Below are 14464 nucleotides of genomic sequence, written 5' to 3'. Positions count from 1 at the left end.
ATTCCTTACAGTGATTACAAAGCGAGCATTAGATCTTATATCCGTGATCTGATGCAGAAGAAGTGGGACACCCAAGTGGGTATAAATAAATTACATGAGATAAAACCTTACATTGGTTATACCCACTTGGGCTGTCAGTCCAGATTTGAAGAGGTTATTTTACGACGATGTCGTATTGGCCATACTAGATATACTCATTCATATCTTTTAAAAGGTGAGGATCCTCCATTTTGTATCCCTTGTGATGAGAGAGTCACGGTCAAGCATATTCTGCTTGACTGTGTTGAATTCTCTATCACAAGGATAAATATTTCAATGTCAAAACTGTAAAGGATCTTTTTACTAACATTAATTCTCATTTAATTGTAGGTTTTTTAAAAGAAATTGATTTTTTGATTGAATTTTGAATAACATGTTCTGTAAATAGATGTATTTTAATTCTTGGTTGCTTAGATATGTAACTAGAATTGTTAGTGGCTGTACCCTCAAAGGGGGTTGAAGTATTGTAAAATTATTGTCCTCCTGAGAGGGTACGTAAGTCCACAAACAGTGAAAGTAAATTCTAAATTTCCAGGTTTTTAATCGTAGAATAAATGTCTTTTTATTGTATGGCTAGATTTCACAAATTGCTGACGGCTGAGGGAATGATGTAAATCCAAGTAGGGTCCATGCAGGTAGCAAAAGTACTGTAAGTCCCCATGGTCCCTAGTATGGTGATCTACCTTCAGTTGTTAGCAATCTATAGCCCATTTTTACATTGTACAGATTTTAAAATAGACATATATTTCATTTTAGTATTAAATGTTCTCGTCACGATATGCCTGAGATATTGCCGATGTGACGTAAAATATTAACTCACTCACTCACTCACTCCATACTTTAGACATTGGGGTTCGTGAATTTATCTTGGAGACATAATTTTGCCAAGACTGACGTTTATTTTGTTTAAATGTACGCCGTGCTTTAGCATTTAGAATTTTGAATTTATTCAAATTATGAACCATTGGATGGCGGCGAAAGTATTGTTCTGCCTTTTTACGCGTCTTCCTAGCTTGCTTGCAAGCACCGTTGAACCATGGCTTATGGATGTGAGGATGTGTAGAGGACTTCGGGATACATTCATGTGCTATTTTGTGAAGTTCTTCTGAGAAAACATTTATGGCATCGGGAACATCTAAAAACTGAACAGGTTGCAGCTTGTTAAGGCAAAGAGTTTCAAACAACGCCCAGTTAGCTTTAGTAAAATTCCATCATGACAACGGGGGAACGTCAGATGGTGTCACAGATTTTAGAATGGTAGGAAAATGATCACTTCCACAGAGGTCATCGTGGACTGACCATTCGAATTCTGTAAGCAAATTAGAATCAACTACTGATAAATCAAGGCACGAATACGTGCCAGTGGCAGGATGTAAATACGTGTGAGAACCATCATTAAAAATGCACAAATCATTATTCAAGAAAAACTCTTCAAGTACTTTGCCCTTGGTATTTGTATCATGAGAACCCCAAATTGGGTTATGACCATTTAAATCACCCATGATAACACATGGCTCAGGGAGCTGGTCATATAGAGCCTGGAGTTCAGACTGATGAAGTGAATAGGACGGCGGTATTTACAAAGAACAAAGAGTAAACACTATGTTTAATGTAACTCGGACTGCAAAAGCTTGAAGGGGCGTAGCTAGAGGAACAGGACTGTGAATCACATCCTGTCGCACTAGTACTGACGATCCACCAGTAGCTTTATCTCCCGCGGGCGAATAGTGATGATATGAATTGTAAAGCCGTAAATCAAATTTATCTGTTGTCTTAAGGAAAGTTTCTTGTAAACAAATTACCGATGGTTTGTAATCTTGAATTAATGACTGCAGATCATTGAAATTATTCTGAAGTCCCCTACAATTCCACTGTATAATGTGACTTACACTCATGGTGGGTTAATGGGTGAACGAGAACGTGAAGGAAGAACATTCCGTTTGGTTTGAAACGGAGCAGTAACCTCCATTTCCAGCGGAATTTTGAACCTCTACAGGTGGTTGCGAAGAAAGTGGTGCCTCCAAGTGTTGAAGCACCTTCGTCTTTTTTTTCTTGTGCTTTTTTTCTTTCCTTGTTTGATGAAGAACATTATTCTCAGTGTCAGAAAGTTCTGGAGATTCTGGTTCTGGTTCTGTGATCTTCAATGGTGGGCTTTCGGTTTCAGAGGCCGAAGTATTTGTCGTTTGACTTGAGAGAATACTTTCACTTACAGATATTTGTTTATCATGAATCCATGAAATGTCAGTCTGGCACGACGTAGCCACTGTAGTAACATTTTTCATAGGGGCAGGAGAAGATGCTACAGCTGAAAAGGATAATGTACTTGGAACTGAAAACGGATCTGGCACCAACTTTTTGGCTTCAGAATAAGAAAGATTATTTGTGCATTTCATTTTCATAATTTTTGAGTGATACACGAAGATGGGACAGGACCTGAACGAGGCCAAATGCTCACCATCACAGTTTGCACACTTAATTGCATTGTTGCATTCAGAAATGGCATGAGTACCACCGCAGCGAGAAGATATCTGAGTGCGAGTACAAGTTCTGGCACCATGACCAAATTTTTGGCAATGGCAACACCGGAGAGGATTTGGAACATAAACATCAACTCCGATGTTGAAGTATCCGGCTTTTATTGATTTTGGGATAGTTGGCAGGGCAAACGTGAAAAGATAAGTGTTTGTTTTTATCACAGTGTCATTTTGTTTTCTTGTAAATCGCTTAACAGCAATGACTCCTTGGTTTTTAAATTCGACTAGAAGCCCCTCCTCGCTTATGTCAGAAAGACAACGAGCACGATTTCGAATTATTCCACGGCAGGAAGTAAGTGTATTGTGTACTGAGACAACAACAGGGACATTTACAAACTGCTTTAATCCAAGCAGATTGACGGACTGTTGTTTCCGTATACATTCCACAAGAAGTGAGCCAGAGCGAAGTCGAGTGACGTTTTTCACTTCTCCACAGGTACCTTTGATGCCCAAGGATACGACAAACGGATTCAACTTCAGCGGATTACCATCGGAAGATGAAATGACAATAAATCTCGGCCAGTAATCATTAACTTCAGGTGTAAGTTCCTCATCAGATGACACAGAATCAACATGACGGCGTTTGTTCTTCGACGAACCAGAGTGTTGCTTGAGAGACACGGTGAGAGAATTATATTCGGCAAACTTGCTCCCCACCCGCCATCGAGTGTCAACAAAGGACGATGTTGCAGAGGAATCCAGTCTGCATCATCAGGGCTACAAGTCTGCTATATTCCAGCAAATGTAACACGAATAGCTATATTTGTCTACCAAAGTGACTGCCCAGCTGGTTCTGCACATGACAGAAATTTGGAGACCTACAGAATTCGGAGGTTGACATTAACCAGATTGGCCCATGAGCCACCACCTTCTGACGTAGGACTCTAGGCAAAAACTCTTAACATTTTTAACAAATGTGAAGCCCAAACATAAAGAATAGGATATTAGACTCTAAACATGGTATGTCCAACACAGGGCTTGACATGACCAGCCGATTGATAGAATCGGGCCCATTCTACCTCCCGTCTAGGTGAAGTCAGGGCCAAAGTGGTGTGTTGAGCAGTAGGAACACGGTTCCAAGAACCCACTGCCCTCAACCACCAGGATCCCCTCCTCCACCGACACAGGGCCGCAACCAACGCCTAACGGGTTGGTGGACCAAATATCCCCCCGGGTCCACTACGGGGGTGTCGGCGAGCTCTTGGCGTTACCCAGCACCCACCACGAGGAGGTGGCTCGCCACGGGTGCCAAACTCATTTAGAAGGCTTGAATCACAAACCGATAAATCAAGGCCTGAATATGTTCCTGTGCCATGATGTAGATATGTGTTCGGCCCATCATTGAAAATACATAAATCATTTTCGGAACAGAACTCCTCTAGTATTTTACCTTTGGCATTTGTAGTTGTACCACCCCAGAGTGGGTTGTGGCCATTTACGTCTCCCATAACAACACAGGGCTTCGGGAGTTGGTTATACAAATTTTGAAGTTCGGTCATCTGAAGTGTTGAATGAATGAATGGATGTTGTTTAACGCCGCATCAGCAATATTGCAGCTATTCGCGGCGAGAAAAAGTCTCTCGTTGTACAACACTTGGAAAACAATAAAAAGTGATGCTGAAAATCACTAAAATATCAGCTACGTATCACATGGAATGGTAAGATCTGATCTCTGAAATAAAAGCTATATTTTTTCATATAGTTTGATTTCTTTTAAATATGATAAAATTAAGTGGCTAGAAACTTTGTTAAAAAGTGCACATAAAGTAGGAACATCGTCATAAAAACGCTTTCTGATATGAGCAAAGTCAATACATTCAAGTAAAATGTGCTTGATAGTAATCGGTCTATGGCATGGAATGCAAAATGGTGGGTCTTCACGTTTCAAGAGAAAGGAATGTGTATAGTAACTATGACCGATACGACATCGCCGTAGCACAACCTCATCGTGACGTCTAAGTCCAGTACATGGATTTTGTCCAATATTGGGTTTGATGGAATGAAGCTTATTTGAGGCTTGATCATCCCAGTTCTGCTGCCACTGATCTGTTATATATTGTCGAATAGCAGGTTTGAGGTCAGAAAAAGGAAGGGTAGTGTTGGTAACTGAACTTTGTAGAGCTTCTTTAGCTACGGAATCCGCTAGAGAGTTACCTCTTATACCAGAGTGGCTTGGAAGCCAACAAAACACAAGAACCTTCCCAGCCATAGATATGTCTAAATGGCGACTTAAAATCTTGTCTAAAAACGGATGATTATGTTTACGGTGTTTGATTGCCTGCAAACAGGACAAACTATCGGAAAAAATGATGAAATGGTTGTTCCGAGATGTTTCAATAAACTGCAATGCTAATAAAATTGCCATAGACTCCGCTGTAAAAATGGAACTTCCATCAGTCAGTCTGAGGGATAAGGTGTTATCACCAGCAACAGCAGCTGCTGACACCTTATTGCCATCTTTTGATCCATCTGTGTAAAGGCTTTGGTAAGAGGAGTATTTGTCTTTAATTTCTAAGAATGCTTGTTGGTACAATAATGTACTTGTAGCAGCTTTCTTCAGTTTTGTCATATCTAAATTGACATCCGGCTGTATGGCCTGCCATGGCGGTATTTCTGAAATGTTGAATGGTGCTATATTCTCAAAATTTAAATGGGCATCCCTGATATGGGACTGTATACGAATACCAAGAGGTGGAATTGATTTGGGTTTATTAGCATATAAATCCTTATAGGAAGGATTGAATACACAGTTGAAAGCGGGGTTAGATGGACTTGAGTGAAGCTTAGCAGTATACTGAAGCGCGAGTTTGATTCTCCGTAACTTTAAGCACGGTTCGTTTGCTTCAACCAACATACTCTCGATTGGGGAGGTTCTGAAGGCTCCCAAACACAGCCTGATACCTTGATTATGAATGGAATCGAGCTCTCTGAGATATGATTTGCGAGCTGAACCATAGATAAAGCAGCCATAGTCAAGTTTGGATCTGATCAATGATCTATAAAGGTGAAGTAGTGTAAGTTGATCTCCACCCCATTTGACATTGGAAACAACTTTCAGAATGTCAAGAGCCTTTAAACACCTTGTTTTGAGATTTTTGATGTGGGGTATAAAAGATAATTTATGATCAAACGTAATGCCCAGAAATTTAGCGTCTCTGACAATTTTTATGGGAGTGGTATTAAGGAATAACTCAGGATCTTTATGCATTTTATGTTTGGTACAAAAATGAATGCAACATGTTTTAGTTTTCGAAAACTTAAAACCGTTTTCCAGTGACCATCTATGTACCTTGTTTAAACAAAGTTGCAGTTGTCTTTCAATACTATTCATGCTGGAACCCCGACATGACATATTAAAATCATCAACGAATAGAGAGCCATCGACATTGCCATTGAGAACTTTAGCCAGACTATTAATTTTGATGCTAAAAAGAGTGACAGATAAAATACTTCCTTGTGGAACTCCCATTTCCTGATCATAGATGTCAGAAAGGGTGGATCCAACTCTTACCTTGAACTGTCTACCGTCTAAAAACCGTGAAATAAAATCAGTCATGCGACCACGAAGGCCCATCATATGGAGATCTTTCAAAATACCATATTTCCAAGCAGTGTCATATGCTTTTTCTAAATCAAAGAAAATAGAAACAACATGCTGCTTTTTAATAAAACCATCACGAATAAATGACTCTAATCTGACAATATGATCCATGGTACTCCTCCGGTGTCTGAAGCCACACTGGATGTCTGTAATAAGGTGATTTGATTCCAGATACCAGACTAGGCGAGCATTTATCATACGTTCCATGGTCTTACAAACACAGCTAGTTAGAGCTATAGGGCGGTAATTAGTAGGATTTGTATGATCCCTGCCTGGTTTTGGCACTGGTATAATCATTGCTTCATGCCAGGAAGGGGGAAAATCTCCAGTTTCCCAGATATTATTGAAAATATTTAATAACGTGATGAGAGATTCATCAGGTAGGTGTTTCAATAATTGGTAATGTATATCATCAGGCCCTGATGCTGTATCATGAGCTTTCTGAAGAGCCTCTTGTAATTCACTAAGGGAAAAAGGTTCATTATAATCTTCTGAATTATCAGATTGAAAATTCAGATGTCTCTTCTCCTGCTGCTTCTGGTATTTTTGAAAGGCAGGATCGTAATTAGAAGAAGAAGAATTCTGACTGATCGTTTCGCCCAATGTATCAGCAATGATCTTTTCAGATGTTACTACATTGCCATCTATCTTGAGATGTTGCACAGTGTTACCGGAACCTTTACCTTTGATTTTGCGTATCATATTCCACACTTTGTTAAGCGGAGTACGAGTATTTATTTTAGAAACAAATTGTTTCCAACTCGTACGTTTACATTGCTTTATGCATCGACGAGCCTTAGCTCGTGTAACCTTGACATTATTCAAATTATCCGGGGAGGGAGCTTTGTTGAATATTCTCTCAGCTTTTTTCCTCGTTTTCCTGGCCTTTCTGCAATCGTCATTGAACCATGGTGTGTTAACTCGTGGATTAACCGAGGTCTTAGGGATAGTTTTGGTAGCAATAGTAAGCAGTGTTTCGGAAAATGTTTGAATCTCATCCATTTTATTAAAAAAAGTTTCAGGATTCAAATTTACACGGCACAGAGTATTAAAAGTCTGCCAATCAGCTTTTGTAAATTTCCATTTTGATATGGGTAGATCCTGTGAAGGACTGATGGTCTTAAGTATTGTGGGAAAATGATCACTACCACATAAATCATAGTGAACGGACCATGTAAATTCATTATATAGAGAAGGGTCAGTCACCGATAAATCCAGCGCTGAATACGTTCCCGTTGCCGGGTGTAAATACGTATTAGTACCATTGTTAAATATGCAAAGATTCTGTTTACCAAGAAAATCTTCGAGAACTTTACCTCTATTATTATAACTGGACGAACCCCACAAAGGATTATGCCCATTCAAATCACCGACGAGTATAAAGGGCTTTGGGAGTTGATCAGTCAAATTATCAAGTTCCTTAACAGTAAGTGGTGACGATGGGGAAACATACAACGAACAAAGTGTTATAGCAATGTGGAGAGTTAGACGGACAGCCACAGCCTGTAGGGTCGTATTTAATGACACAGGACTGTGGAGTGTCCCCTGTTTAACACAAATGCAGGATCCACCAGATGCTTTACCATTATTGGTCTTTGCATACACGTTATACATGTTATAATGACGTAAGGTAAGTTGATCATTTTCCTTTAAATACGTTTCTTGGAGACATAATGCTACAGGATCATAATCATGTGCAAGAAGTTTCACTTCATCATAATTAGCCCTAAAACCTCGGCAGTTCCATTGTATTAATGTATGGTGAGTCATTTATGGTGGAGTTATGGGTGAGCGTTCTCTGTCTTTCTTTTTAGGAGAATGACTCCTTGAACGAGTGGCTTGTGGTGCAGAAACATCCATATCTTCTAGTACTCCAAATTTATTGAACAGCAATGCAGGATTTCTCTGAGCTTTTGGTAGACGATCGGAATGTTTAACCTGTTTCGTGTAATTCACATTTGCATTCTTTTTCTTCTCAGATTTTGAATCATCTGTTACTTGCTGGACTTTTGTAGGGGATGTCTGAACTGAAACTGAGGGTGCATTAGATGACTGATGTGGGGTCTGAGAAAGATACGTAGGCGTATCTTTTGTTACCCATGTATAATCAGTTTGACAAGAAACAGAACTGGTCACAGGTTTTATTGCTGCCGCATACGTTTTCTTAACTGTTCCTGCAGAATGTGTACCAGCAACTAGTTTGCGTGCATCAGTGTAGCCAATGTTTTGCTCTGTTTTGACTCGTTGCACTGCTGCCTCAAATTTAAAAACTGGACAATCAGAAGAGGATGCCATGTGAGGTTCGCCACAGTTAGAACACTTGACTGTGGCATTACACGTAGAGCCTTCATGATCTCGCTCTCCACAGCGATAGCAGACAACATGATTTCTACAGGCATTTTGACCGTGGCCGAACTTTTGGCATTTGAAGCAGCGGATTGGACGGGGTACAAACCTATCAATCCTCATAGCAAAACAGCCTACTTTTAAACGCTCTGGTAGGTTTGGTGTATCAAACGTTAGTAAGTACGTATTAGATGGTAAGACTTTGCCATCTTTCCTAAATGTAAAACGTTTAGCTTCAAGGACACCTTGATCTCTGAGTTCAGAAACAATTTGTTCCACAGAGAGTTCATGCAAACTGTGATCACGATCGCGGATGATTCCTTTGCTAAAGTTAAGGGATTTATGCGCGTAGCTTTTGATCTTGATATCAGCCAGTTTAGTTGATTCCAGAAGTGTTACGGCCTGCGTACGTGACTTGCATTCAATCAGTAGAGCGCCAAACTTCAGCTTTTTCACATCAGATACATCTCCAACTTTACCTTTAATGGCTTTTTGTAACAGAAAAGGAGAAAATGATGTCAATTTACGATCTCCTGATGCTTCAAGGACAATAAACTTAGGCCAGGTGTCTCGCTCTGAATAACACAGTCGGCCAACAATTTCATCATCTGAGGAGTCAAGTTCACTATCTGAGTCAGAGTGTGTTCTTTTCGCCTTTTTAGAGTTCGTTTTGGGTGCCATGATGATAAGAATATGTTTCATCAATCCTGCTCCCCGCCCACCATGGAGCGCCAATTGAGCGATGTTAAACGTCAGCGGATTTCCAGCAGACTAACACCAAGAGGCTACAGGAATGATATACTCCAGTATGGTATCATACCAGATTGGCCCATGAGCCACCGACTACTGTGCTCTAAGTAAGTGATTCTAATCAATATATTCCATATTCAATAAAACAATAGTAAATTTCAATGACTTTTCAACAACGACCAAGATACATTTAACTCCAAAGTCAAATTTGTGCAAATCAATAAACTGCACAGAGCCTGGCGTGACCAGCCGATTGATAGAACCGGGCCCATTCTACCACCCGTCTAGGTGAAGTAAGGGCCAAAGTGGTGTGTTGGGCAAAGGGACACTGTTTCAAGCTCCAGTTGCCCTCAACCACCAGGATCCCGTCCTCCACCGACACGGGACGCAACCCACGGCAAACAGGTTGCCCAATTTGGTCGCCTCTTACGACCAGCAATGGGGTGCTGTGGACACATTCTGTCCCGGGTCCACACGGGACTGAAGTGTTGAAGACGGTAAGATATACAAAGAGCATAGTGTGAGTGCAACGTGTAAAGTAAGTCTCACGGCAACAGCCTGGAGACCAGTATTAAGAATAATAGGGCTCTGAATAATATTCTGGTTTATAAGGATAGAAGCTCCTCCAGTGGCCCTCTCGCCCGGGGGTGAAAAAGAATGGTAAGCATTGAAATGGCGTAGGTCAAAAGTGTCCGTCTGCTTAAAATATGTCTCCTGCAGACAGACTGCTGATGGAATAAAGTCCTGGATCAATAGCTGTAAATCATTGAAATTATTATTTAGCCCTCTGCAGTTCCACTGTATAATATCATAAGAAGAAACTATCTTTTGGTGGGATATTTGGGGATGTACCCCGCATCTTTTTGGAGGGCGACAGGCTATGTGCCCTAGAATGGACGTTTTCAGACACGTCCATGTCCTCCAGAGATACATATCTGTTGTGTAGCTGTATATTATTTTCCGACCCTTTCGGGGCTCTTCCACTTTGTTTTTTTGAGGCCTCATGCTTCAGTTTACTTTTGCTTGATACAGCTGACTGAGTATCACATGACGATTTAGATTGTGAACGCGACTGAGAGGATCGCTTAAGATCAGATGAAGACTCTGACTGCTTTTGTGAATGACTAGGAAGTGACTCCGTAGTTTGAGACGATGTGGTAGGATATAACATCTGGGGAGAATCACATTTGACCCAAGTCAAATTTGTTTGACAGCTTGTGGATAAAGTAGATAGTTTATGGCTGGATTCAGTTGATGTTTTGATTACAGAAGCATAATTGTCTGGAAGCTCAGATCTCTTGACATTTGACATTTGAGATCCGAGAAACTGATGTTTTGTGTAAATTTAATCTTGTTAATTTCCATGTGTTCTTTCCAAATCGGGCATTCTTTTGAAAAAGACGAATGGTTTCCTGAACAGTCGGTGCACTTTTTAAAGGTACTTGTACAATCTTCCGTTGTATGTGACTTCTCACCACAGTGAGCACACACAACGGACAATGTACAAGTATTTACGCCATGGCCGTACTTCTGGCATTTAAAACATCTGAGTGGATTGGGAATGTACACGTCAACCTTGATGTTGCAGTAACCAGCCTTCAATGATTTTGGAGCTGTCGGAGACGAAAAGGAGAAGAGATAAGTATTGGTGGGAACAGTTTCATTGTTTTTACGGGTCGAAAAGCGTTTGACATAGAGCACACCTTGATCTTTCATCTCGTATGCAATGTCAATTTCTGACATTTCAGCAAATAGTCGATCGCGGTCCCTGATGATGCCTTTGCTTGTATTTAAGGTCTTATGAGCAGAGACCGTAACTGGAACGCCAAAGAATGATTCGGTACTCATAAGGTTGGCTGATTGCTGTCTTTTAGAGCATTCAACCAGCAGCATACCTGAACGTAACTTTCGTATGTTTTTTACTTCGCCAGCAATACCCTGAATACCCTTAGATATTTCAAAAGGATTCAGCTTGAAAGGTGCCTTGTCAATAGTTTCAATCACTAGAAAACGTGGCCAGAAATCAATTGATTTGGACGGTTGCATGTCATCATCAATGGGATCAGTTTCAAGAGGACGTTTGGTTTTCTTAGTTGGGGTTTCATAAGCCATGTTTAATGTTTATATTTTCATCACCCGAGCTCCCCACCCACCACGGAGTATCACAAGGACAATGCTAAAAACAAGTGGGTCTCCAACTTGCAGCACCAAGGATACTCGGATGATATACTCCAGCAGAAGAGTTATAGATAACACATCCACCAGATTGGCCCATGAGCCACCGCCTTCTGGGAATAAGACTCTAGGCAAAGTTCAAAACATCATAATGAAGATCTTTAACGTTTTATATAAACAAATGTGCCAAGTCCAAAAGTAAATCTTTTCCAAATTAAAACTGTGTAATGACATAAGTCCATACACAGGGCTTGGCGTGACCAGCCGATTGATAGAACCGGGCCAGTTCTACCACCCGTCTAGGTGAGGGAAGATCCAAAGTGGTGTGTTGAGCAACAGGAACACGGTTCCAGGCCCCTGTTGCCCTCAACCACCAGGATCCCCTCCTCCACCGACACAGGGCCGCAACCCACGGCAAACGGGTTGGTGGACCAAATATGCCCCCGGATCCACACGGGGGGTTGGCGAGCACTTAGCGTTACCCAGCACCCACCACGAGGAGGTGGCTCGCCACGGGTGCCTATTTAACAATTGAAAAACACGATCCGATATGGTCCAATCATTATAATCTTGGAATTTACTCAAACTGTCTGCTTTATCATTCTCTGACCTGGGAATCCAACAGAACTGTAGACTAGATGTGTAAGATCAGATAACATCAAAGATCGACAGGGATAAAGTCTGTAGTACAGGGGAGAACTACCACATGTAGCAATGTGACAACATGCTCTATTGTCTGAAAACCGCTTGACCGACTTGTGTGCTAGAAAGTGTCTAAAAGAAAACAATGCCAATTCAACAGCCTTTAATTCCGTCCAAGTTGAGCTGAATGTTTTGTCTGAACTATTCCATCTATGGTGAAAAATGTAATTGGTACCCTGGATAAATGCTGCACAACCAACCGAACTTGCATCTGAAAACACACTAATAAGGGGAGAAAACTCTTGCTGTAAACTTCTGCTATTAAAATTCAAAACATTGTCTCTCCAAAATACTAGCTCTGAAACAAAGCAAGGATTGTCATAAGACGTTACAAATTTATCCCAGTGAGCATGACCGTGCATCTGCAAGAACATCTGGTTCGTTAATATCTTACATACATATCCAAATACTGGCGTAAGGGAAATGATTTTACCGGTCAGTCTGGCGACGTCTCTTGGTGTAAAATTGGGTAGGAGGGACATGAACTTTTGTTTATATCCTTAAGTTTTCTGTAAGGAATGGAAATGATACCCTTGTCAAGATCCCAGTTAAAGCAAGCCATTCTTGTTGTCTTGAAGGTTCCCAGGCGGATTTCTGATCATTACAGACAAAACCTGCCTCAGCCAACGTTGATCTAACAAAAGAAGAAAGTTTTCTGCATAAGTCTAGAGTCTGCTCCAGACCAAACCCATCGTCCAGATATACAACAATATCAATAGAATTATGTCGCCAATATTTCACAAGAGGTCTAAGACATTTGGTGAAAATATATGGTGCAGAAGTTAAACCAAAAGGGAGAACAGTAAAACAATAATACTTGGTACGACCACTGACTGTCCACGAAAAACCTAAAAACTTATGCTGATCTTCATGAATATCAATGTGATGATAGCCTGACTTTAAGTCAAACCTTGAACATATATCCTCCAGTATGAACATAGTTCAAAGCAACAGTATGGCCTTCGTGAACAATTTTCTCCTTCCAAACGTATCGATTTACTAACCTCAGGTCTAAAATTAACCTTTTCTTGCCAGATTTTTTAACAGACACTGACAGTGGACTTATAACATGAGGTTGTTGTTGAGTAATACACAGTACACTTATTACTCAAGAGTTGTTGAACTGCATCAGTCACAAAAGCGCTAAGTTTAAAAGCAGAGCAATTGTTACGACTATCCGAGGAAGGGGGAGTTTCAAAAAACGGAATAACATAACCATGTTGTATAAGTTGCAAAATGTAATCCGAAGCAGAATTCTTTCTCCAGGAAGGAATGTGTTTCTTTAGATTACCTTTTACTACAGCACAAGAACTAGACTTAAACTCGAAACCATCAGATTGATACAACGCATTATCCTCAAGATCTATACCTTCTAACTAGAAAGTAAATTCCCGGAAGCCAGGGTTTTCGATGAACTCTCATCATTAGTTTTCTCCAAGACTGCCACTCGCTGTACTTCTTGCGTCCTTTGGGGGAACTTCCCTCCCTTGAGTTCTGCTGGGCTGACCGGCGCAGAGCTGCTGCTGCAGGACACGTGGCTCGCCAGTGTCCGACCTCCCCGCAGAAGAAACATGGCCTGGAAACTGGGTAAGGACGCCCGGAATACTCTCGAAAAGGCTGATTGGAAGGCTGAGTTGTTGGTAGCAAAGTTGGTTGAGGATAAGGACATGAGTTGACGGATCCTTGAGTTCCTCTGGCTCGGGGCCTGCCGTATTCACGTCGTTGACGCTTGCGAAGTGCCTTGGTTTCTGCCCTTTCAAACCGTCTCTCCTCCTATGAATTAGAAGCAATATCACCCTCTTCTAACTCTGATATCAATCCCCATCCGGACGGAGAACGGTCTGCTAATCTGATGAACGTATTCCTCTTCTTAATCGAACATTGGATACTGTCTATAAGCTCCAGACATTCGGAAAAATCCCTCCTGTTACAATGTCTTTTGACCGAATCTAGTCTATCTGAAATGCCAGTGTTGAACTTAAATTGAATTTCATTCCCTTTGTATTGGAAGCTTGGTGTATCAAGTTTTTTCACCTTTTTGAAAACACTGAGTGACCTTTCCTCGGACTCGTCGAGAATGTCTCTCTTCATTGTCCTCAGCTTGTCGTCCATATAGTCCTTAAACAGCTGAAAAGACTAAAAAAAATTGGAACTGGACTGTCTCGACTCCTGAGAGACGTCCGGAGTAGAGGAGTCTTGTTGATCCATTAGGGACAAAAGGACAGAAACCAAGGCAAAGCTACTCGCCTGAGCAACGCGTAGACCTCGAGTGACGAAACAATTTCCTCATCCCACCTCGTAACCTTTTGTCACGTGA

At 41.1% G+C, this 14464-nt stretch overlaps 1 protein-coding gene across 1 annotated transcript; it reads right to left on the bottom strand.

Annotated features, from left to right (window-relative positions):
* Positions 1-7944: 7944 nt before the first annotated feature.
* LOC137259542 (uncharacterized) lies at positions 7945-9201 on the bottom strand. The gene has a single exon (XM_067797172.1). The coding sequence runs from the start codon at positions 9199-9201 to the stop codon at positions 7945-7947; it is 1257 nt and encodes a 418-aa protein (XP_067653273.1).
* Between the last annotated feature and the right edge of the window lie 5263 nt (positions 9202-14464).

Source organism: Haliotis asinina, chromosome 13 (assembly GCF_037392515.1).
Source record: "Haliotis asinina isolate JCU_RB_2024 chromosome 13, JCU_Hal_asi_v2, whole genome shotgun sequence".
Taxonomy (NCBI): Eukaryota; Metazoa; Mollusca; class Gastropoda; order Lepetellida; family Haliotidae; genus Haliotis; species Haliotis asinina.
Note: the sequence above shows the minus strand (reverse complement) of the source record. Positions and strands in the feature narration are given on the sequence as shown.

Bases quoted from the DNA above. Each gene is read 5' to 3' on its own strand.
- LOC137259542 (XM_067797172.1), bottom strand. From the start codon at position 9,201: ATGGCACCCAAAACGAACTCTAAAAAGGCGAAAAGAACACACTCTGAC.